Genomic DNA, 27,168 nt, shown 5'->3' with positions numbered 1-27,168 from the left:
TGCCACTTTTGTGCATGTTTTCTTCTGTTTTTGAGGTTCATAGACGTCCCAAACGTTGCTCGATCTCTAAGGATTTATCTCCGCTTTTAAATCCCTCATACCGCTTGTAAACAGTCTTCAGAATTATAGCATTATTGCCATACACCTATTTCAACATTTGATGAGTTTCTTTGGCACTCTTTTGCAACTTGAAACAGAACTTAATGCTCACGCATTGTTCGAAATCCATGATGCGCGACAGACACGGTAAACACAACCTCACTCTAGCGGTTCTGGACGCTGACTGACAACTGAAAACATGTTCCAACTTGACGCTGTCTGTCTCAACGGATCAGACTATCGGACAAATTACATCAAATCGTTGTAGCGTCAGTAGTTACTGATAAAAAAAAAAAAAAAAAAAAAAAAAAAAAAAAAAATCATTTACCTTATTTTTTAATCGTTGTAAAATACTAAAATAGTGGTGTGTGAATCCCATTAGTACAAAATCATAATTTCAGTAATAGTCACAAAGTATTAAAAGCAAAGCAACAAAACAGCTTACCCTTCTCCTTCGTTAGGTCGAAGCGGCAATCTGGCTCCAAGATCAACTGCTGACGCTAAGAAGGTTATGTAAATGTTATGTTCACTTTCTTTCCACAGTCTTTTACGGAAAATATCCAACAGTCTATTCTGTCTGTAAAGATCAAACATATCTTCTACATTCAAATTGTCAATCTTCAACTGAACTTCATACTTCGCACGACCTGAAACAAAAGTGAATAGCACGTGAATTCGGCATTCACATTATTTTGAACAGTTATACATTACTTCGATAATTATTATCTAATTTCTTAACGTAATTAACCTTATGGAACATAGCTTTCACTGATCACAGTACATTTTACGACGAATCGAGAAACATGTTTTGAATAAAGCTTACTTATTTTTCCTCGTAGGATCCGAAAAAATAGGGGTCCTCATTTAAGTTTTGAAAGTTGCCCGCATCCCATATCAGGTTAGAAGGGGCTAATTTTGCAACTGGTGAATTTTCCCCTGTAAGGTATTAACTTTTTATTTCGAACATTTTTGTCGTCCGATGCTTATTTCTCCAGATATTTTGCCATCTCAAGTTAAAAAAAAAAATCACTTTGTATATTGAAAACTTCAGTTTAACATCCAACGATTATGCCGTTTAGGCTAAGTGAGACGATGATTAAAGCAAGTGAATACTGATGAAACAACTGGTGGAATGAGAAATCGGATGGAAACGGGAGTATCCCCGAGAAAACCCACGAAGACGATGTTGTCCATTACAAACTTACCTGTACTTGGCCGGGGATCCACCAAGGACTCCATGCACCACAGGTGAGCGCTCTACCACTGAGCCACCGCGCTCCCACTTTGTATACTGAATGTCAATATCAATATATATGAGTGATCAATGAAAAAACAAATATAAAATGAGGATAGAGTTTTCGAAACCCACTTTTATCGACTTACTAAAACAAAGGGCACGGTGGTAGAGAGGGCGGGAGGAGATAAAACACTTCATGACAACGTGACTGACCACGCAAGGACAGGATTTTTACCAGGAGCGAATCTTTTCAAACTCATCCCACGCTGCGACAGGTGCCTCAACCGATATGGAGACTATGTCAAAATATAATCTAATACATGTACTATCTGTTGGCTATATTGGTTATATGAAATAATATATACACGTTTCACTGCAGGTTTTGTAACCTTACTTTCTGATGATCCCTCGTACTAGCATGTATTGTATTGTATTGTATTTATTTCTTTTGTATGAACTTACAAGTACGAGGAATGTCCTCAAGTAAGTGTAACATGCGTCATATGTACAAAAAATTTACATGAGTAAAATAAAGTAATATTACCTTCTCATGATATTTACGTACTCCTCAATCGTATAACAAGAATTTTCTAATAGAAATAATTTTAACTTTTGTTTGAACCTTTTCATATTTTCTTCATACTTTATATCAATAGGCAACATGTTGTACAACTTAACACTACCATAACTCACACTTTTTTGATACATTGCTGACCGGTGATTACACAAATGAAAATCATTCTTATTTCGCGTGTTATGATTATGTACATCCTTATTTGTTACGAATGCCGATGAGTGTTCTTTCAAATACAAAAAGAGACGATACAAATATAAACTATCCAGAGGAAGTATATTGACCTCCTTAAACAAATGTCTACAAGAAAAATTCGGCTTCTTATCACAAAGTATTCTTATGGCTTTCTTCTGAATTTTGAAAACATTAAATCTCTGACTTGAATTTCCCCAGAACATGATACCATATTGCAAGATAGAGTTAAAACACGAATGGTACAAGGTTTTAGCTAATTTTAAATTTACCTTCTTTCTAATAATCCTTAGTGCATAACATATTCTATTTAATTTATTAATAACTGACTCTATATGAAATTCCCATGTCAGGTTATGATATATAGTAAGACCTAAAAACGAACAGTGTGTTGTATAGTTAATTTTATTTTGGTTCAGATATAGGTTAGGGTATATTGGTTTACTGCACTTGTTATGAAAATTTATAGCAACGGATTTTTCAATATTAACAAAGAGATTATTGTTCTTCATCCAAAGAGATACTTCACTTAGTGTTTGCCTAGCATTCTGTTCCAATAATTTTTCATTTTTTCCACTCACTACCAGAGTGGTATCGTCAGCGAAAAGGGTGACATCTGCCGAAGATATGCTTTCTTCAAAATCATTAATATATAAAAGGAAGAGCAATGGCCCTAGAATAGATCCTTGTGGAATTCCGTGTTTTATATATTATTCATCTGATAAATAGCTTTCTACAATGTTATTATTCTTATGCGTTATTTCTACGACCTGCCTACGATTTTTTAAGTACGAACTAAACCAGTCCCTTGCTTTACCACGTATTCCACAGTTCTCCAGTTTGTTCAAAAGTAAACTGTGTTGTACTGTATCGAAAGCTTTAGACAAATCAAGAAAGATTCCTATATAGTTTTCTTTCTTATCTACAATATTTCTTACTTTCTCCCTGTTATACATAATTTTTTCCAAAACTTTTCCAACGACAGGTAGGAGAGATATTGGTCTGTAGTTATTTATGTTTTGCTTTTCACCTTTTTTAAACAAGGGCTTAACTTTCGCAATTTTTAACTTTTCTGGATACTCGTCATTTGTAAGTGATATATTTGCTAAATGACAAAGTGGCTTTGTCACCTAATTGAAACATCTTTTCAATAAATTATCTGAGATTTCATCAATTCCAGCTGTATTTTTGTTTTTGAGAGATTTTATTATATTTGCTATTTCATCTTCTGATACTGGCTGTAGAAAGATTGTTTTTTCACATTTATTTGAACTTTGTTTAAAATTATATACAGTAACTACTTTGTGGCCATTCTGTTTACATTTATTTACTTTATCAGCATCCATAATTTTTGCGACATTTATAAAAAAATTATTAAAAATTTCTGCTTTTTCCCTTGGGTCTGATACACTGTTCCCTTCATGTATTATTGTATCCACATATGATGTCTCTTTGCCACCATTTACTTCTTTATTTATAATGTTCCACATGGTTTTAGTTTTATTCGATGCATAAGCAAGTTTAAGTTGGTAGTAGTTCCTTTTAGTCGTTCTAATTAGTTCCTTGTACCTTTTTTTATATTGTTTATAGTAGGACTTTGCACAACTTGTTTTAAAAACCTTACTAAGTTTATGTAAATTTATGTTTGTAGCACTTGCTTTTAGTACTTCAGGAGTAACCCATTGTCCCTTCTTCTGGGATTTTAACATGAGTTTCATTTTAGGAAAAGCTATATCAAAATAGTAAGCAACAATTTTTTATGAATTCATTATATATATCATTGGCGTTGTTTAATGAAAGTACACCTTCCCATGTTTCGTGACTAAGTAAATAATTGAAATAATTGATATTCTGATTACTGAATACCCTTGTAACTTTGAAAGTTCTTACACTATATTTCTTACACTTTTGAGTTACAGAGAAGCGTTTATCACATATTTCAGCAATCTGAGCTTCATGATCAGAAAATCCGGTACTAATCACTTGCGCCCTTGAGCTCAAGTAGTCAGAGTTTAGAATTATCTGATCTAGTGCTGATATACTGGTTGGAGTTATCCTAATAGGTTTATTTATTAAATGTTTTAAATTAAACGTACCCAATAATGTTTTTATCTTTACATCAATATCTTTCAAAAAATCTATATTTAGATCTCCTACTACTACTGGGCTGTATTTAGTACAACTATAATGTGAGAGTATTACTTCTAAGTTACGCACAAATATTTCAACTTCACTATCCGGTGTCCTATATATACAGATTATTACAATTTTTTCCACTGGGAGCTCCAAAATACAACATTCAAAATTTTTTTCATCGTTTATATGTTTAAACTTAGTGTATTCTTTAAATTTTAAACTATGTTTTACAAAAATGCTTGAACCACCCCTTGTTTTCTTTTCTCGACAGAAACTACTTGCTAGCTTCAAATTTGGTAAATTTATAGTTTCTATATTGTTTTGTGCACACCAATGTTCGGTTATACAAATAATATCTACATCTTTCAGAATTTCCGTCAACAAAATTTCCATCGTTAATTGTTTCCCAATGGAAAACCCTTGTACATTTTGATGAAAGATACGTAAGCCTACTCGCTGTGTTAAATTTACCCTTGAACTAAAAAAGAAGTGACCTCATCCACATTCTTCTTACTTTGAGTTACTTCCCAAGGTATTGGCAACGCTGCTTGAGACCTAGATTTATTACTCATATCACTGTTAATTACATCACAAATTTCATTGCTTAACAATTCTTTTTCCCTTTTATTTAAATGCAAACCATGCCTTGTGAACATTTCTCTACCAAATTTACTTACATCTACCATTTTCACATTTCTGAAGTGTTTACACAAAGATTGCAGCTTCATGTTAGTGACCTTAGTAGCTTGATTTACACATGATTCTTCCATAAGGTCATACCATGTGATGAAATAAGAGAACTACAAATTTTCTAAACTATCCTTTGGTTTAATTAAAACGAAAATTCCTTCCAGGAGAAACAGGAGTGCTCTACTGTGTCCTATCATTACCAAATCAATACACTAAAATTGTTATTTATCCATCTCCCGAACATGTCTTGTACTGCACTACTTTCCTGATGTATCTGATGATGTTGAAAGATAATAATGAACGCAAAATGTGCTACTTACTGTAAAGAAACTGTTTAACAATTAAAATTTGCTTAAAGTTAGTCGGGTATCTCATGATATAACTTAGCTAAGCAGTTTGGACTTTGAAGAGATCATGATAATAGGATATTCTCAATTTCGCCCTTCATTATGAACACAGTCAAAAGCGGTATATTAAATGTTCTCTAAAGCAGAGTACAGCTAGGTTTCCCCATAGTAACTTCCAGTAGACCGTGTCCCAATCTTTCTTGTGTCTTTTCTTACTTGAACCTTGCTCCGACACTTGCGTGACTTTTTGTTTTTAATTAGAGCATTTAAAAATGTCAAACAGAATTTGGCATATATAGCCGGAAACGTAAGTGTTCGGCTCGGCATATATATTTGGCACATATAATTCTCTTTCTTGCCTTCTCTATACTTCAATGATGAGGAACGAACTCAACTGCATTTGGTTACTATCATGTTGTTTTGGTATCCTGTGAACTACTTTTTAAATAACACTATTGTTTAATTTTAATAACTGTATGTTAAAACTATTTTGTTCATTACAAACTAAACACAACTATTATTTAAAAAGTAATTAACAGAATTCCAAGACAATATTTTTAGTCGCTGTCTTAACTTGGATTTTGGGGGAAATGAATAACTTGAAAGTTACGTTCAGTGTTCCCACTAGGTTGTTGCAAACTTAATGCATGATGTTTGACATTTCCAATCTGGTTGAATAACTGTAATAACATGGTTGAAAATGAACGGAATTAATCGAAACAAAATTTATCAATAGTCTTGGCAACGAGTAACTAGGTTATTTACTCCTACAGCATAGAAGTTATTCATTCCTGAAATACTTAATTAACAGCCTGATATACTAAAAATAATACAAAATTTATCATTTTTCTTTTGCTTGTTTTTCACAAGTGAAAGGAGATAATGAAATATAACTTACCACAATCAGAGATAATGTTATTTTACAACAGAAAATATGAACTTGAGGAATTTTCAGTGTTTTCATCCATAGAAATTACAGTGTTATCAGAATAATATTTCCCCCAAAATTTAAGTTACGGCAGCGACTAGAGGAACGAACTCAACTGCATTTGATTACATATCATGTTGTTTCGGTATCCTGTGAGCTACTTTTTAAATAACACTATTATTTAATGTTAATAACTGTATGTTAAAACTATTTTGTTCATTACAAACTAAACGCAACTATTATTTAAAAAGTAATTAACAGGATTCCAAGACAATATTTTTAGTCGCTGTCTTAACTTAGATTTTAGGGAAATTGTTATTCTGACAACACTGTAATTTCTATGGATAGCAACACTGAATATTCTTCAAATTCATATTTTCAGTTGTAGAATAACATTATCTACGATTGTGGTAAGCTGCATTTCATTATCTCCTTTCACTTATGAAAAACAAGCGAAAGAAAAATGGTAAATTTTGTATTATTTTTAGTATGTCAGGTTCTTAACGTTTCGAGTTATTTGTGCGGTACGCCGGTAAATTTAATTTCATACCAAGAGTTAGGCGAAAATCATGTTTTGATATTCTACATTCTTAAGTTTGAAAACATAGCGCACATTTCAGTAGCGCAGAACGCAGAACAGCGTTACGTACTTTCAAATGAAACAAAACAAAACATATAGCAAAAAGTTTATGATCATTGTCATATGTCAAAGTTAAGTTATGCTAAATCCTGTATTAATTTTGCAACAACACCGTATGTATTGTACCGAAACGCTAAAACGAAATCAACTCCTTTACACTGTATCTATAATATGTATATATGTTTTTCGATCATGAATTGCCTCTCATTTTAATTTATATATAATTATTATTACTTTAAGTTTAAAGCTATAAAATATATTTCAATTAATTTATAGTGTGTAATCTTTACGGAACTATATCCTTACAAAAATAAATAAATACAGTAGACTCCGAGTACCTGGCCTAACGTGGCGGAAGGGCAGGCCGGATAACAAAAAAGCCGGATAGACCAGAGTTCTATGAACTCACTAAGCATATTTCAACAACAATTTACGCATGCTGTACAACTGTACGTACTGAGGTCCATTAGACGAAACAATGAACAAGGAGCAGAATGCCGCTCTTTTTCTGTCACAACTTGTATTTTGCACAAAACACGTAAGAGAATCGTACCAGACACCCGCTTCCAATGCCTTGACAATGTTGCCAATGCAACGCCTTCCCTTCCTCATTTAATTACAATAAAGGAAAACTAGGCCGCATAGTTGCGAGGCGGACATTCGGAGTTTACTGTAAATAAAATTGTTGATTCTTTTGAACATCAATTAACAAAGAAAAGCACTTAATTGCGGTACGTGTTTCTTATCCACATAAATGTGACCTAAGAAAAATTAAATGAAATCTTTAAGTTTAACGTCCCACGTTTATGCCGGTTAGGCTAAAGGAGACGGTGATAAAGAGAAATAAGTGAAATGGTGGAATGAAGAGTGGGAGAAAACGGGAGAACCCCGAGAAAAACCACGAGCACGGTGTTTGCTCACCACAAAGTCCACACGGCGCGAGCTGGGATCGAACCAGGGACCCCAAGCACCGGAGGTGAACGCTCTACTACTGAGCCACCGCGCCCCCTATGTGACCTAAGAGTTTAGAATATATGAATAATGAGTGATTGTGTATGACAAAGTACCAACTTAATGATGTAAATATAAAATACGAGTAGACATTTTTTCTTACCATCTTTTTCTTGAATATTCATGTGAACAACCCGACGCCGCGTTTCATAATCTTTTCTATTCAAACCAACGATTTCTAGCTGCAAGAAAAAAGAAATAAAAAAATAGCGTTACATAACAATCAAGCACGTACTTTAATTGTATTACTATTAATATCAGTTACAATGTATGCCAATTATTATAAAAATAAATTATTGGGAAGGATTATTGCGCAAAAGTAACATTTTATTATGAATTAGCTCCAAGGCGAGACAATATTTTTTAATTTTTTTTCAGGCTGAAAAGCGTTTAGCACATTACTACGTAGCTTTACGTACTCTATCGCTCATAGACCATTATACTTTACCATTTACATCCAATTCACTCCGCCGTCTGTAAGGAGCAAACGGACGAATGTTGTGCAAATATTTTAGCTGAATAAGATAATTCTAATGCTCTTGTACACTTTATCTTCATTTTCTCCAGTTCAAATCTTCCTGACAAAATACACCGTGTTGCCACAATTCAATATCAAAATATATCGATCAACAAGCGATAGGTCATCTGTACTTCGTGACAATATAATATTTATTTCTTCAAATACAGAGGGAACCTAATTTATGGTTTATTCCAGACAAGCTGATAAGGAGATCAAAACACGTTTTCTCCCCCACCACCCTCACGCACGTAGTCTGATAAACGTGAATGTTGGTGTTCATCTTTCCGCCATCAATCCCCTCATGTGGAGATACAGAATTTATGTAAATATATCTTAAAAAATTAACCATAACTTTCATAATAGCTCTACATACTTTACAACACTTTATTTATCTTTGTTACTGAGATAAGTTACACATCTTGTAGTATAATTTAAATGTACAATATAATTTATAAGTATTGTATAATTTAGTATAACACATCCTTCAGCATAATTTAAATATGCAGTTGTCGTTTTCTTGGCAGTTGGGATTATGAAATGGTGTTGGAATTGCAAGCAATGACATGGGTTGGAAATTGAATGGCTACATATTATATTCATACGATACTTTCATATTAATATGCAATCCAACAGCAAATGCAATCTCTATGGGAAAGTGTCAAAGCGCTAACAGCAAAACTTGAAATGATAAGAAAAACAATGTGTGTCTTATCCGGCTCTCAACTCCGGAACTCAAGTATATCAATGGCAATTTCTATGTACCAGTAAAACGCGAATCTAAATATGAAATGCAAAAATAAAGGAAGCAATCCATTAGAATTCTACATAAACGATAATGCAATGAATAAAATCAAAACCTTCTCAGTTTTATTATAATCATTTCGTTAGTTGATTAATTGGAAATATAGTAAGAATATCAGCAGTGAGGCTACTTTTCTCCGCCACGATAAAGGCCAGTGATCTAAACATGCTTCTATGAAAGAAGTAACGAGTTAAAAACTAAGAATTAACTTAAATAATTAATATTTTCTGATCAGAGTATGTACTTATTTATTAAAATTTAAAAAAGTCGTAACTAACTAACTAACTAACTCTGTGGCTTATGGAAACCGAAGGTTCAATGCCGCGTTCACAAAAGCTCTCCACTGACTTCTATCCTTAGCTAATTGGATCCAGTTTCTACTTTGTATTCCTATCTCTGCGAGATCCATCTTAATATTGTCCTCCCATCTGCGCCTAGGTCTTCCTAATGGTCGTTTACCGATTGGTCTTCCAGTCAAGACTTTGAAAGCATTTCTACTTTCTTCCATTCTAGCTACATGACCTGCCCACCTAAGCCTCCTAGACTTGACGACCCTAACAATGTTGGGTAAACCATATAAATTATGTAGTTCCTCGTTATGAAGTTTCCGACATTCCCCATTCCCGTTCCTCTTGGGTACGAATATTCGTCTCAGGATCTTGTTCTCGAATACTTTCAGACTATGTTCTTCCCTAGAGTAAGCGACCATGTTTCGCAACCATACAGAGCAACAGGCATGATTATAGTTTTGTATATTTTAAGCTTCAAATTCCTCGACAGAATTCGCGACAACAAGAGATTTTGAACCGAATAGTAACACGAATTCCCTGCTTTTAGTCGACAGTTAATTTCTTCGTGAATATGATTTTCGTCTGTTAATATTGATCCTAAATATCTGAAAGTATCCACTTTATTAAAAGTATTATTTAACATTTTAAGGCATGCATAATTTGCCGTATTACGATCCCGACGCACTTCCATGTATTTAGTTTTCTCTGCATTTACTTCTAAATCCATGTCCCTGCAAGCGTTTAATAAGATCTCTGCATTTCTTTCTATTGTTCTCGAGGTTTGTTTAGGTACGAATCAAAACATAACGCACGAGCAGACACACACACATATATAAGCTGTTATCTAACCTAAATATTTGTAAACGTTTTTCTTTTCTTCCACAAATCTGAGTTTCTATCTAAATTCAAAATATAACACTCTCCTTTTTTTCTAAACCACCAAGTAAAAGAAAAACTATTTTCATAGTCAAACATACAGTCAAACCCATATACATTTTTAAATGATAGAAAATGCATGTTAGCCACTGTATTCTGCACTTACCTCTATGTTTTCTGAATCCTGTGGAGGTACCCCATATAAGAATCCTGTTCTATGTCTCGAACTATACGTATAATGGATCCACGGAGGAAGGTCTGGAGCATCCAACAAAGACGGCCGATATGAATACTGATCAGGGGTACCTGTTTAGCACAAACACACAAACATAAAAATCTTCTTACAACGAAAACGTACGTAATTATTAAAAACAAGCAAACAAACAAAGGAATTATTAAGACATTACGAAGCCCTTACAACTTCTTCTATGGAAGCATATGACATGATAAGGATGAAACTTTGTACTGATGATATTACATGCTGTTGGTGAATTTGACATTCACACAAATTTTGAGGTACCTGTTCTGACCTTATATACTATTTATTTATTCATTAAAAAAAATCCCAGCTAAGCCTGAGAGGCTAATTTACATTGAAATCATTAAAAATCAGTTACAACAACAATGGAAAAAAGTGGAAATCGGCAAGGGCTTATATGTAAAGCTACCATCCCTGTATTCACCTAATGGAAAACGGAAATCTTGAGAAAAAAACTGGGAAACACGAATGCTATTTGGCTACGCCCACACGGTGAAAATAATATTCACATCTAAGAAAGTGACAGTATTATAAAGAGATCATCTATAAACCTCATCCATACAAATTTTCAGCATATGCATGGATGAATCACAAATTTTGCAATATTGGACTATGTGCAACGTTTTCAGCATGCATGTTACATGATTGAAGCACTTCAATCTATCGAAGGTGCTCGCATCAGTTGCAAGATAAAACATACAGAGAAACATAAAATGTGCTGCAACGCACGGGATACATTAAAAATCAATCATTTCGGAAACTCACTGATGGAACTAGTGTTTATTTCTTTTTCTATGAAGAGAAATAGCTTGCAGTGTCGAGGTCGTTGAAGTGTCAATGCAATTTCATTTACAGAAGTTAGTCAAAAACTAATGCAAAGTCCACTGTAGCTTGTTAATGGTACGCAGAAGAGAAATGAAATTTTGTTGGAAGAATCATTGATCCTTTACTACCAAACCTCTACCTAATTTTTATTTTCTGTTGTTGATAGCATGAATACACCTACTATGCCAATGTCCAGTGATCAAACTCCTCTACAAGTCCGAGGAGGAGGCAACATCGATTCACAGTAAAGTGTTACTAGTTCATGCGGACAACATAATGGATCGAAGTAATGTGTAAAGTTGGCTTCAAGGATTTCGGCGTGGTTTCGATTGTAGCACCCAGGACTATTCATGGACAAGAAGACTGTCAACGGTCACAACCGATGAAACACATCAGTCATTAAGGAATTCATCCAAACAGACAAATCAATCACTACGACAGACTACGGAGCACACAGGTATGGGGAAAAGATATATATGTTAACGCTATTTAACGACCAGGATACGGAAAATAATTGTGCTCGCTAGATTCCACGGCTCTTGACAAGAATGATGATGCAAATCAGGAATAACGCATGTGATGGATCTTCTGCAAGGTTTCTCTGGGGAATCGTCCAGAATCCTTTCATGAATCCATCATGTGTGATGAAAGCTGGCTGTTTCATTTCGATCCTGAGAGCGAAAAGCATTCATTGTGTGTAAGAAAGTGGAATAACGAGTTTTACGAACGTGCTTCGTGTCCTGGAAATAAAGGCAACGAAGCAAATGGATCATATATCGAGTGGCATTTTCAAAGGAGCAATGCTTCTACCTTCAAAATTTCATTTTTCTAGTGCTTACCGCTCCCAAGCTACAATGGATTGTGTTACATTTTGACTGACCTTTGTATATGCATTAGAAGTTTATCTCCCTCATGCCGCTGGAAGTATTTCGATGACTGAGATGGGCTTTAAAAGACTAATGCGTATTAAGCATGGGAGAATTATATGTATTCTGCACTCTTCCTATTTTATATATATATATTCAAACATATCCTTCATTTCATCATATTCTGCTGACCTGGAATCGAACCCGGGTCTTTAGCTTCTAGTGCCGTTACACTAACCACTACACCACCGAAATCTGTTCCCTGAACAGCTACACACCTTTCACTTTAGCACTGATCTCGAGAACAAAAGGTGAGTTCTGGAAGCGGACTAGGCACCATAATGATTATCTCACTTGCACGGCAACTCGAAGACTTGAGTTCGATTTCCAGGTAAGACCACGCTTCTTTAATCTGAATTTTCATCCTATTCCATGTATGCTATAATCATCAGAAAAAAAAAAAAAACATGCAGAACATGAAATCGACTCACTGAACTTATACATGAATAGACCTAAACATCTGGTATCTTGTATTCAGAAGTATTATGTGAACTTTCGGTGAGTTAAGCTGCGACTTCCGTTCGACCCTATTAGCTTGAAGTAGATTAGGATTTGGAAATATAACTGGTTACTCACCTACTGATGTTCTTCAGTCAATTTTTCTTCCTATATTTCGAGTATTACACTCGAACATCTTTCCTCAAGGACACACATTGCCTTAAGCCCTATTTCACAATATGATTTTTACATAAGTTTTGTACCAACAATGGTAATTTAAGAACTATTACGAAGATTTTTATTAGTACTCCGTGGTCACTTGGCGTTCCCAGTATATTTTAGGTAACCCCTATTATTCTGCTGTATACACCAGTATATAAATATATCCTTAGATTGATGCACTAACTTCCTGCTTGTATCTTTTCAACGCATTTTTACTGTATATTCAATAAATGGATTATTCTTAACTGAATTTGTAGCCCTAATCAATTGCAAGGTGATAAAAATTTTCGCAATAGTTCTTAATTACCACTACTGATACAAAATGAATATACAGTGTGTTAATGTGCACGGTTAACAACGCTTGGGAAACGATTACTGATACCAAGATAAAATAAACAAACAAACAAACAAATAATAAAAAGTATAGATCAACCTGGAAGTAAAAATACTTTCTTTCGGCGCTATGAACATCCGAAAATTTGTCGGAAAAATACAAAATCATCCATAACTTGAGAAAAAATGTCGGATCAAAGTCAGGTAAAAGGAAATGTCCACTTCATTATTTTTAGTCGTAGATTCCACGATTGCACAACTCAATGTAGTGCAGGGACGGCGCAAGATCGAGCTCTAAAGAAACTGGAGAATTTCTGGAGTATTTTGTGAAAAGTTCAATGAGGAAAATAAACAACAATCAATAGTACAATACTTTAACGAAAAAAAAAAAAAAGTAAGTCGTTAAGTTAGAAGTGCATTGTTAGGACTCGAAAGAAAGAAAGATACAAATGCCTCGTCCCCAACCTAAGAGCGTGTAAAAATCGGGAGAAAGGAACTTTGATCCAGAATAGAAGTAAAATGACTGTGTATAGGACGACGGTGCCAGGTAGCATGTAAAGAAATATAACACGTAGTAGTCATAAGTTCTAAGTCACATTTGATGAACGAATGCTCAAGGGATTCCTACTAATTACTTGAATATAATTTCGGCAAAAGTAAACTGCAGAAAGAATTTCCTCCTCGTGATACGTAATTCTGTGTACAGAAGCAGACAAGAAACAAGCTATTGTGCCTGTTTCAATACAATACAAATAAATGCGTTGGAATATTATACTTGAAAGTATATATTCAGTGGGCAGAATTTTTTTCCCTGAGATACTTTCAAACGTGCTTCTCCTTCACCCCTTGGAGTTGGCAAACTGTTCATTCTCCTGGACCCGGCGGGAGCTCATGTGGTTCGGATTCCACGTTAATCAGTAGGTCCACGTCTCATATAACCTCGCTGCTGAAAGGGACGCTAAACTAAAAATCAACTCAACTCATTCTCCTGGAGCTAAGAAAAATTAAATTGCTATTGAAAATATACCAAAATAGTATGCCAGTGCAGCGCACACACATTTCGATTTTGTCCTCCCGGGACAAAATTTTCTGGAAGAAAGCCTAGAGGATTCACTCCAGAGAAAAGAGACATGAAACTTCTTTCAATGCTCAAACATGTACCATGGAGCTGGAAGGAGTACCTACACAGAGTAAAGAACAGGTGCTACTTTTGTGTACACATAGCAGTACGTACGTGATTCATAGTTCTTCCGCTAGGGGCATGATGCCCTTGGTAACACTACGGAACTGACGTCGCTTGTTTGTTAATTAAAAGTGTGTCACAGAAGGGTGTCTTGCAGTTTTGTTGTGTAGAGTCGCGTCAAATGTGTGTTGTAGTGGGCACCTATACAACTTGTGAGTGGCACACATAGTAATACCACGTAACGTGTGGAAGTGCTGTTTTGAGGTGTTCACATTCGAGTTCAAGTCCACAGGTTTCTGTTCGTTTCTTTTATTTTTTATTTTATTTTATTTTTTTGTAGTACGTCCGCAATGGCAAACTACCCTATCCACGAGCTGTTAGATATGCATTACATTTACGCAAGGGGTAATAGCCGAGCCTTGTATCGTGAGCGTTTCCCTCAAAGCAGCAGAGTACGTTTTCCTGTATTTTATATTTTATATATATATATATATATATACATGTGTGTGTCTGAAGATCATATTGTGAAAAGGACCTTTCCTGTATTAAGTGTTCCTGAGGAAGAGTGCCCAATTCTAAATATGGCAAGAAAAATTGAATAAACAACATAAGTAAATAAGTAGTCCATTATATTATGTGTTCCATACAAAAGATAACTAATTAGCAATAGATACGCTTTGTGGACAATTGGCTCTTTACTTTATAAAACTTTCTTCTAAATATTAATATATAGATGATATTCTATCCGTATCTATTTCATTTGAATCTTCTTTCTGGTAACAGATTTTAAACATGAAATCACACCTGTTTTATGGATTACTAAATTTCAAATTCAGCACTTTCGACTTATCTTCTATACTCAAGGATGGACTGGTCCGTCGGGCAAATGTTCCGTGTGTCCTTTACATCTTGCCCCATCCCGAAAAAAAATCTATTTCATATTAAAAAAACGAACAAACTTTCCTTAAATATTTACATTGTTTTTTGGAGTAATACAAATATTTTTTGTATATCTTGTTTATGTTTGTTGGTAGTAATTTTTTAAGCCTCGTGTAAGGATGGCTACCCTGAAGTTATAACTGTATTGCCAAGGTAGGGTGACCAGATTCTGACAAGCGAAAAGTAGGACACAAGTATAATAGAAAAAGATAGACTACTGCGTCGGCAATACACATGTCTTTATTTCATTTAACGGTAACTTAATCATTCATTTAAAAAAATATATATTAAAAAAACGCACGATTCGCAACAAAAATATTGAAGGAATTCAACACAATTCCAAATACTTTCATAAATGACAAATACAAGGTTGATGAAGCAATTTACAATTTGATGGAGTAACATAAAGGTGTCACTTTCAGAAAAAAGATATTGAAGCATAAAATTTTAATGAAACTTAATAATGCGGTTCGTCTTAACAGTTATTTATCCATTACAGGGTGTCTACTAAAATTTCACAATGAAATTTCGTGACTTCTTCGTGACCTTTTCTCTACCAAATCATAAAATTTCCTAACATTTTCAAGAGCGAATTTGGGCGCGAATTAGGCCGGATTTTCATCCATTCGATACAAACGTACTTTGCTTGCGATTTGATAGCGTCTAAAGCCGACCATAGACATTTTTGGTTTTTAATTTCGATGTTTTATAGAACAAAATTTTCCAATCTCTACTTACATTTGCAGTTTAAAAAAAATCGTGACCCAAAAGCTAAATTTCGTGACTTTTTCGTGACTTTCATGACCGTTTTCTGATTTCGTGACTTTTTCGTGACATTCGTTACTTTCGTGACCGATAGACACCCTGCATTACCTTCCGAAACTTTTTCCAAAAATGTTAACAAATTATTTTCATTAATATGTGACACACCAAATAAATATCAGTACAGTGGTCGGTGACATATTTTTCGTTTGAATGTACAACGCGCAATAACTTGTTGTTTTGCAAAATCATGTCATGAAATTCTCTACAGATACAATTACACAGAATGGCTCAAAAGTAGGTATACAGACCAGCATCGATCCAGTATGACATTTTAATTTATTTAGATAATGAATTTATTTGCTTTGATTTATTCAGAGTTTAAGGTATAAGTTAAAACACATTAAGAACAGATAAAGAAGGAACTAACTCAATACCTGTATGGATAACAACAAGTAAATGATATAAAATGTCAAGACCGATAAGTACGGGACTATATACCTACTTGTGGGGGCGCGGTGGCTCGGTGGTAGAACGTTCACCTTCGGTGCTTGGGGTTCCTGGTTCGATCCCAGCTCGCCCCGTGTGGACTTTATGGTGGACAAACACCGTGCTCGTGGGTTTTCTCGGGGTTCTCCCGTTTCCTTCCACTTTCTTCATTCCATCATTTCACTCATTTCTCATCATCACGGTCTCCTTTAGGCTAACCGGCATAACCGTGGGACGTAAAACTTTAAGATTTCATTTTCATTTTAATATACCTACTTTTGGGCCACTCTGTACCATTATTATTAGGTATTGCAGTTTAAAAAAAATCGTGACCCAAAAGCTAAATTTCGTGACTTTTTCGTGACTTTCATGACCGTTTTCTGATTTCGTGACTTTTTCGTGACATTCGTTACTTTCGTGACCGATAGACACCCTGCATTACCTTCCGAAACTTTTGGCCATTTGGTTATTATTAGGTATTTAAGAGTTTCAGTTTTTAACTTTGTTTTCTCATCAGTCCACAAATTATATTCATCATACGAAATATTCTTTCGGTCGAAGTACTTGTGGCAGGGAGGCACGTACTGAACTCCACATTATCACATACTTGGGAATATAGAATGGATGTTTCTTGAGTGTTTGGACAATTCATTCCATCTTAAATCTACTCTTATTTGAGCAGTGTTTCAGAAGTAGCATACTTCATTACATTTGTAATCTCATCAAACAGGTAGAAATAGTTTTTTTTTTTTTACTTTTCCTGGCAATTTATTAATGTACTTTAAGCTGCTCTGGACATTATCTCATTCAATTACTGAGTTAAGTGTTAATGTCTGCGAAAGGTGTGGACCACTGCTCAATATACCCCATATAAGTTGAACAAAATGAACACACACATTTCTTAAAATTCGATTCAGAAAAAAAGAATGCCTGTAATTCGAAATGTTGTGAATGAAAAATAAAACATCAAAGTATTGCAAGTAAGTTAAATTAGGATATTTTGCAGGATATATTACAAAAGAAGGACATTTCTCGATTTTCTAGAGGTCTTCGCAACACGCAGCACAGCTCCTTGGAAAACAGTACTGTACTGCGAAAATCAGTACGTCTGGTCACCCCTATGTCAAGGCTCAGTGGTTATCACCTGTACCTAATCATCAAACTGAAACGCAGTTTTGTTTCCAAGTATTTTTATTTCAAAATTATGCCTTGATATATTAAAATCATATGTGGTTATAGACTGAGATATCTATAGCAACAGGCATTTATAAATAACGCAAGACTTTATCTGCGAACAACTGATTCCCTTGCCGCTAGTCTAGTGGCTAGCGTATGCGCCTTTGGTGTAGATGATACCGGCTTCGTTTCCCGGTGGGAGGGTACTAAAATACTTTACTTTCACAATCAGTCACTTTCACCAATAATTCGTTTCCTTTACCTTAAAGGGTATATCCGAGATACGTGCTACCTCCAAGTTCCTCCCCTAAATCTCTAATCACCATCCCTCATTTTAATTGAAACATGCACCCACAGAGTAAAAGCGGCTCATTTAGCAACTGTGTACACCCCGGAGGAATAGTATAGGTGAATAATCAAAAAATTAAATAAAACGAACTCCCATAGTATCTTTCTAAGCACTGTACAGAGATCGGTTTAGATGCAATGGATTTAAACAAAGCTTCAAACACACCCAAAAGAAAAAGGGAAAACCTACAGAAACTCAGGAGTATATAAAACAACAGGTATTCTAATAACCTTTCTGGGAAGATAAAAAAAAAAAAACAAAGATTGACCTATAGCAAATTTTTATTCATACTAAGAATGAAAAAGAATCTCAGATCATTTATCGGAGAAAATAATGAAACCCAGCCCTTTTATAGCGGTAGAACCATTTATCGCGCATATCAAAAAATGGCAGAAGAATACTAATGAATCGCGATTTTACCAAAAGCATTAGTCTAATTCGCTTCCTTTGTAGGACCTCAATCTTCACTTGAACACCCAGCCTCTCCTCCCTCTAAAGAAGTGACGCGGTTCAAAACCAGAAAAAAAAAAGATGGTTCATCGACTTAATTCGCATCCCCCTTCACATAACCCTCTTGCTGTGTGGTACAGTTTACTGACCAACAATCTCCATAGCCCCCAGACTCTCTTCCTCTTAAAAGAGTCGTGGTCTGAATATATGACGGAGTTTTCTGAGAACTACAACTATAATTTTCCATCCCACCGATACAGCCTTCTTGCTGCACCGTGTTACTCTCAAGCCGCCTCTTCGAGCAAGAAAAAAAATCCAGAAATATTTCGTTCCCTCTTGGACAGAACCCTAGCCATCTACCTCTTTAGACGACTGAGCTCGAATCCCCCACCCCCACCTATGATTCTCCTGTTCTTACATAGGAGTTACAGCCATCGGTCACCAGCCAGACGCTTGGCTTATTATTATTATTATTATTTTAATTAACGAAAATGAAAAGCAAAATTAGCGTTCGTTTTGGCTCTCCCCTAAGTGAGCTGTTAAAAAAGAAAAAAGAACTATTGGTTGAAGATTTCCTTGTAAATTAGTGCTAGGCCAGTCTTTAAAAAAAAAAAAAAAAAAAAAAAATCCTGTTTCGGAAAGAAGGAAAAACTGCTCTTAGTTAACAATTAAACTACATAAAACAAAATTATATTAACGACAAGAACAAATATAAATTATATGTACTGTAATAAATAATTTACCCGACCGGGATTTCTTTCTAAATCTATATTAACTACCAACACATAATATAAGCAAGAATAATAACCAAAATAGTGATTACAAAATATTTCTAGCAGCTTCGTAAGAGTAGACTGCATACGTTACACAAAAAAAAAAAAAAAAAAAAAAATTCCGTCCAATTGGCATGGCGCTCCATCCTAATATCATACAACTGCCTTTTCCTTGAAGCTACTCCACTCCTGTCCATACCTAGAAACGTGTGGTAGTGGTATTTTAATAATATTGTCAGGGAAGTGTTCGCGAAGCTATTTCTGAATCTGGGAACATTGCAACCAATATGTCTAATTTCTTATATTCCCGACCAACAGGGTTCGTCTCTGTATGTATTGTAAGTAATGATTAAGTCGTTTCTTACATATACACCCCTTAAATTACATATTATACTAAAATTCTGATTCTTTACTGCTTGTACTATTACTGCGAGATGGGTACATCTATTTGTTTTATTTAAGTAGAATCTATGGAAAATTTGAAATGACTTACCAACTGACGTCCAGTTGAACATTTCTGGTTGGATAGGTAAGATAAATACTTCAGTCATGTGTATATTAGCAGCTCTGTTGTACTGGGTTGAAATTAAACATATAAATCCTAAAAATAATCCATAAATTCTCGCAGCCATATTGCTACCAAGTATCTGAAAGGAAAGAAATCAAAATAAACAAATTAATTACCGGTACATTAATTGTATTAAAATTATTTTCCTTTTTTTCTTTTCACAAAAAACTGGAAATACTTTTATTATTATTATTATTATTATTATTATTATTAGCCCACAGTAAATTTACAGAGTTTTCGAGAAGTCCCCGCACCCCTAGGTTAGTATCACAGAGAACAATGTCAGTGAAATTTTTAATGCGGTATTGGCAACACTGCTTTCATGGTTATCGAGCACGCTGGTATCCCTGTGTTGAAGGTCACGTGGACCATTTCAATTGTGAAGTTATTGTTTGCAATTACGCAGCTGAGCAACGGTTAGTGGCACGTGTGTGAGCGCACCAACGACCATATGCAGGGCAAACAATGACACAGATAATGATCATGTTTAGAGATCGCTTTGGCAAGAACCCTGCTTGATTGGTAGAAATGTTACGATACCTCCTCAGATGCTCCGCAACATGTAACGGAAGACAGAGGCATATGTACAGCGCGATCGAGCACATACAGATTTACTGGATACTCAAACCTAAGGATATGGAGATTACTTAGATACCATGTATCAACTAAAGAACAGATGATGATTGCAAATGAATGACGAAAGAATTGGTAAAATAAAAGAAACGGGAGAACTCCGAGAAAACCCACCGGTGTGGAGAATAATGTCCACCACAAAATTTCATGGCCCGGAATCGAACAGGAACCATGTAACCTGAGCAAAGCGCTCTACAACTGAGTCATCACGTATTCTTCTTCTTCTTCTTGTTTTTTTTTTTTTATTTCTGCTCAAAGCACTTAGCACTTTTAAAACAGGTAACGTCAACTGGATATTTCTTATGAAGTTCCTTTGGAATTAGCAAAATCAATTTACTTTTTCACGGATTCATTTTCTTCCACATGCTAATTATTCTTAGTATTTTCTATTTACTAGCATTATAAAACTTCTCTATAGTACTTTTTTCATGAAAAGTTGTCCAAACAGTATCTCGTGATAAGCGAATTTTACGGACTCCTCTTGTCCTTCTTGTTCTTTCCCTCAGGAAGGTTGTTTGTCAATCCCTAATCCTTGCTTTATTCTTTCACACTGTTTCTAGAAAATCCAGGAAACTGACCATGCTGTTGTCGGCAGTTTAATGTTGAAAATCTTCTGTCCAATATTCCAAGTGTTAGTATTTTTCTTAATGGAAATCATACGTTACAAATTATTCTGTCACATTTTTACGATTATAGAATAATGTGCTTGTTAAACGATCTAACTTCGTCTCCAGGGCTGCTGTCTCTTACAGATTTTCGCAACTGCGCCTTCAAGGCCAATAGGCTTCCCAAAAAAAACAAGCTCAATGATGCACAAACTCCAGTTAAAAATGACTAATTATAATTCCTTTAAAATTATAGCTAACAGAATTTAACAATAAAAGAAGCTATTGTTATAATTATAGCTGAAAGAATAAACGTTGCCTAATACCTATTCTTTGCGGGTTTTAACTAATTAGTAATTGACAAAAAAAAAAAAAAAAAAAAAAAGTAAGCACATCATTTAACTGCAGTGTCTGAATAATTATTAACCGATGCTAAAGGTACATTTTAATATTTAAGACAGTATAGTTATATATAAGCACTTGATAACACGGCAAACCGGATAACTCGGTCACATTCTGGCAGGGCGAAAAAAACCCGCTCGCAGACCCGTTCAAGTATTTTTCTGAGGTCTGCCTTATCAGGTAAATTACTGTACAGTGTGTATTCATTAATTTTCATTTTCGTGGTATAGTAAAGGCTCTATGCCTTCATAAAGTACGTACTTTTCCTTTGTTTAAGGCCCGGGTTCGATTCCCGGTGGGAGCTCATGTGGTTCTCATTCCACGTTAATCAGTAGGTCCACGTCTCATATAGCCTCGCTGCTGAACGGGACGTTAAACTCAAAATCAATTCAACTTAACTCCTTTGTATAAGGATAATTGGACAGTTTATTCTCTGTTGTATTCTTAAGCAACCAATACATACAAGTACAGTACTGTATTTTCTGAGGAAACACTCGTACTTATTCTTTTTTAACCCCATTTTCCCGATAACCCGGCATTTTCACAGACTCAGCCAGCCTTCGATCCACATTAGGCCGACTTTTTGGGACCCTACTGTAATATGGTATCATCACGGGTGCAAAAGTAATCACTTTATTGTATGTAGAGTCCGAAGTTCACGAAATATCTTGCCCTCTATTTTGTTATAAGAATAATGGGTTCGATGACGAAGTGCTCCACAAAATTTCGAACCAAAATTCACTCAAGAATGTATACCATACCCAACTCATACAAAAGGATGATTTCCACAAAGATTGTAATATGATAAATAACTTACGGTAGGGATTTGCGGTTTGCACTGTGTGTTCATAAATTTCTATTATATAAACGTAACCAACAAAGTTCTGACGCTTTTTGTAAAGGTCTGTCTTTCATTGGCTCTCACACCGTGAGATGAATGCGAATGGAGATAAGGTGAAGGTCAGTTGTTGGTTGGTGGGTATATCCAACATACTATCTGGTTCTGGTAGTTCAGTTACACCGCGTAAAGGCAGAGTGAACATGGGACCTCCAAAGAGCGTCATAAGGGGTGTATGATGTACGAGTTCAAACAGGTCAAACGCCGTTGCAGCGGGGCGGAAGATATACCAGGCCTCTAGTGAGGGTGTCGTGACTACGCGGAAAGTGCAGCGGTGGTTTAACAAGTTTAAGGACGGTGACGAAACATTCGAAGACGCACCACTTGTCGGGAGACCAACAAATGTACAAAATGAAGATCTTCAGGCAGCAATTGAGACGAACAGTGGCCAGACATGTGAGGAACTGGAATTACAATTCAGTGTGAATTGAGAAACCATTCGGCAGCAATGCCATCAACTTGGGAAGCACTAGAAGTTGGGTCAATGGGTCTCCATGATTTGACTCAACCTGTGTTTCTTTGCTGTCTCGTCTGAGTAAGGAGCCATTTCTGGACAGGGTGTTCACATGTGATGAGAAGTGGGTCCTGTACGAAGCTCCACGGCGTCATCACCATTCGTTAGCATCCCATGAACCGGTTCCAAAACAGCCGAAACCAGCACTGCACCAGAAGAAGGTCCTCCTGTATGTTTGGTGGACTGCTCGCGGCATCGTACATCGGGGACTGCTACTAGCTTGTCAGAGCATCAATGCAACTGTATGCTATCAGCAGTTGAGCCGTGTTCATGAAAAACTCAAAACTCTGGAGCCAGCACTTCTGAATCGCAAAGGGGCCCTCCTGTTAGAGGACAACGCTAAACCCCACGTGGCTAGGATGACCCGGGACACTATTCTACGCCTTGGATGGGAAACATTATTGCATCCGTTATACTCCCCGGAAATGGTCCCAAGTGTAAACAAACCGATTTGGCTGGGGTCCGGATATGTGTTACGGGAGACCAAAATAGGAAACAAGTATTTTGGCGTTTTGGCCCATACGCAGAAATTTCCGAAATACGGGGCCCCAAAGTGGCCCTACATTACTGATTTAAATCACTTGATTTTTTTAATAAAAATCGTTGATTTAAATCAAATTCCGAAATAATTTAAAGTGAAAATAAGTAAAGTCCCGTTTCTGTCTTGTTATTTCAATTATTGAAGATGATAATCATAATACAATGAGATTCAAATGTACAGTATGTACAGCATAGTATGAAAACAAGTGTCATGCAGAGGATGATTAGGGAAAATTCCGTTTTGAACGGGTAACAGGGCAATCCTATTTTCTTCTGTTCGTAACATAGGGCTTATATTGTAAATCGTTAACTATTCCAACGGGGAAATCATCATCGACATTTAAGACGAAGATTCTTTTGTGTGCGCGTCTATATATTTGTTCCCTGATAATAGGGCGTATTTAGAAATGTCCTATTCCCTCTCCGATTTTTTTTTTTTTTTTTTTTTTTTTTTAGATTTTATAACTTTAGGCAAAATTTATGTATTTCGTGCCGCAAGCTAGTTACAATTTCCTTAAAAATATGCCTCTGCCAAATATCAGTAACTTTTGTGGAAAAAAAGTGTCACTTTGATAAGCGTTGCTGTACTTTTTCCTTACCGCTTAACCTTTTAATTTTTTAAAAAAATATTTTCAGGTGATAGGATAAAATCTTCATTATTCGATTTAAAAAGTACCAATAAAGCTTTTTTACTTCGTTTTTTCAGGACTAGAGGCATTGTAGAGCACGTTACATATGCTTTCACGCCTCTCTGCGTCGAGACATAGGATGTGATGACGTCATAAATTTAAAAAAGATTTTTTGTTGTGCCTATTTTTATTTTTTGGCGGGCCTACATTTTGCGTTCAGAAGAATGAAATTCTGCACACTCGTTCAGTGCACCTTTAGTATTTATCAGATGATTTCAGATCTCTGCGTGAAAACGGGAGGGGGGGGGTCCAGAGGGGCAAAAATGTAAAAAAAAAAAAAAAAAAAAAAAAAAAAAAAAAAGGATATTCTTTAACAAAAAATAGCTTTCTTCGCGACTTTTCCGCCTAAGATGGAGACGTATGAATGGTACCACCTGAAAGGCTGTTCTATTCTGAAGAGAATGATGTACGAACCATGATCTTAGGATAAATAGGGATGTCTCAGGAAACTGTTACCTTCTGTTGTATACGGGAATCTGGGATATTTGGGGATATTATTTTTCGCGGGCTTCCTTTTGTATCAAGAAGTTTGAAATTTTGGACACTCATTCACTGCACCCCTTAGTATTTTTCAGATTTGTTTCAGATCTTTGCCTTTAAACAGAGGCGATACAGAGGGGTAAAAAGTAAAAAAGGGGATATTTCTTAACAGAAAATCCCTTTTTTCGTGATTTTCCAGCCCCATATAGCCTACACGATGGAGACATTTGGATGGTACCGTTTGAAACTGTTTTATTCTGAAGATAATAATGTACAGATCATGATTCTAGGATTAATAGGGATGTCTGAGGAAATTTTTATATTACATCCGGGTCATCTGGGGTATTCTGGGGATGTTCTTAGCTCATTGTTAAATATTTTTCCCGCCCTTACTATTCAAGATAGAAGCTTGAAATTTTGTACACACATTTAGTACACCCTTAGTGTTTCCCACTTGATTTTGAGATCTGTGCGTTAACACAGGGGAGTCCAGAGGGGATCAAAATTTGAAAAAAAAAATCAGAAAAAAATCCCGACTTCTCTCAAAATTTTCCACTTCAGGGATATGATAGGGAAAATGTGAATGTTACCGTTTTAAAGGCTGTTCTATTCTGAAGAGATAGGGATGATGCTTGACTAAAAATTAAAAAAAAAAAAAAGCCATAATTTAAAATTGTTAAGAAACATTGTTTGGGATTGGTATAGGATAACGATTGGGGATTAATTCAAAATTCAACCCCAATACTTGCACTTAAATGACATAATTGGCATTTAATACTAATTCGTAATGCTTTTTCTTCAATTCGCGACTTGTATTATACGAGGGGAAAGATTTGATTTAAATCAAAAAAATCGATTTAAATAAAACAATCATCAAAAATGATTTTTTTTTTTTTAAAAATCATGATTTTTTCCCACCCTGGTACCCATGCAATTCTGAACAGATGTTCAGCTGCACGAGCCGTCGAGGGGGATCTGCTGACCACGAGGGTGTCAACGGAGCGAAAGAATTTTTGCGTTTTTCGCTTGTATTTCTATGGCTAGGATGTGTGGAAATCGGAGGGAACACTTTTGTGCGAGAGAGTGAACATTAATATTTAATCGATACGGCGTGTGTTGTCAGGAAACCGGGCAGAGTGGCGGAAGTAAAGTTTGCTGGCCTGTCAGGTTAGGTCGAAAAAAAACTACATCTCTTCGACTTGGGCTTATAATAGCCATATCCGGACCCCAGCCAAATCAGTTGTATACAAGTAACGTCATTCGCTTGGTAGTTATAACATGTAGGGCCACTTTGGGGCCCCGTATTTCGGAAATTTCTCCGTATGGACCTAAACGACAAAATACGTGTCTCCTAATTTGGTCTTCCGTAAACATATCCGGACCCCAGCCAAATCGGTTGTGTACAAGTAACGTCATTCGCTTCCTAGTTATAGCATGTAGGCATACTTTGGGGCCCCGTATTTCGGAAATTTCTGCGTATGGACCCAAACGCCAAAACAAGTGTCTCCTAATTTCGTCTCCCGTAACACATATCCGGACCCCAGCCAAATCGGTAGTGTATAAGTAACGTCATTCAATTCCTAGTTATAGCGTGTAGGGCCACTTTGGAGCCCCGTATTTCGGAAATTTCTGCGTATGGGCCCAAACGCCAAAATACTTGTTTCCTATTTTGGTCTCCCGTAACACATATCCGGACCCCAGCCAAATCGGTTGTTTACACTTGGGACCATTTCCTTGTTAGGTGTTCGAAGGTGGGTAAAAAAGCGACAGACCTTTCTTTGGTTACCTTTATAATTACCACGTTGAGTGATTAGGCCTAGGCTAATATGTTAATATAGTACTTCTAGGTTACGCGAATGGTATTGATAACTCAGCAACAACGCGAAATGCTTAAGAATCATTAATGTATGCGTTGCAAACTGACCTTGCGTGTACCATGTTGATTGGGGAAGTAAGCTCTTTAAAAGATATTTTACGTATCAAGTGAAACTAGTTTAATTATCTTCGGTCAAACAACATATTTAACATATTTTATAAGTAAGGAATGTTTAATGCAAGATTGGCTGGTTTAAACCATATAGGTTAAAAAAAATAATAAAAAAACTGCTTTAAATCGTGTGAACTGCATGGTGACGTTTCCACATATCAAACCATCTGCATTAGTTTTATCTCCTTCTCACCTTTTAATCAAGGCGTCGGTCGAACCGCAACCCTTCTTTCAAATGTAAACCAAGTTGCAGTTCGGATATCACTTTAAGCGAAAGTCTTCTCCTTGATAACCTCGATATTACATAAGGATGTTAAGCCTAAACATACGAAACAAAACCAAATTATATATATTTCTGTTTGCCTAAACTCCTGTTGTTTTATACA

At 35.7% G+C, this 27,168-nt stretch overlaps 1 protein-coding gene across 4 annotated transcripts in view; it reads right to left on the bottom strand.

Annotated features, from left to right (window-relative positions):
- Nucleotides 1–27,168, bottom strand: part of Scgalpha (sarcoglycan alpha) — a 72,719-nt gene that overhangs the window by 41,345 nt on the left and 4,206 nt on the right. For all 4 annotated transcript variants that reach the window (XR_014127843.1, XM_081734649.1, XM_081734648.1 and 1 more), the window contains exons 2-5: nt 19,960–20,113; nt 10,509–10,648; nt 7,958–8,036; nt 545–746 (exon numbers count right to left, since the gene is read on the bottom strand). Coding sequence is in view for 3 of the 4 variants with exons in the window: in XM_081734649.1 (XP_081590775.1) it covers nt 545–746; nt 7,958–8,036; nt 10,509–10,648; nt 19,960–20,113 (575 nt within the window). In the remaining variant the exon portion in view is untranslated. The remainder of the gene's footprint in view (nt 1–544; nt 747–7,957; nt 8,037–10,508; nt 10,649–19,959; nt 20,114–27,168) is intronic.

The sequence above is a fragment of the Thermobia domestica genome, chromosome 12 (genome assembly GCF_964235325.1).
Source record: "Thermobia domestica chromosome 12, izTheDome1.hap1.1, whole genome shotgun sequence".
NCBI lineage: Eukaryota > Metazoa > Arthropoda > Insecta > Zygentoma > Lepismatidae > Thermobia > Thermobia domestica.
This window is presented reverse-complemented; position numbering and strand designations above follow the sequence as displayed.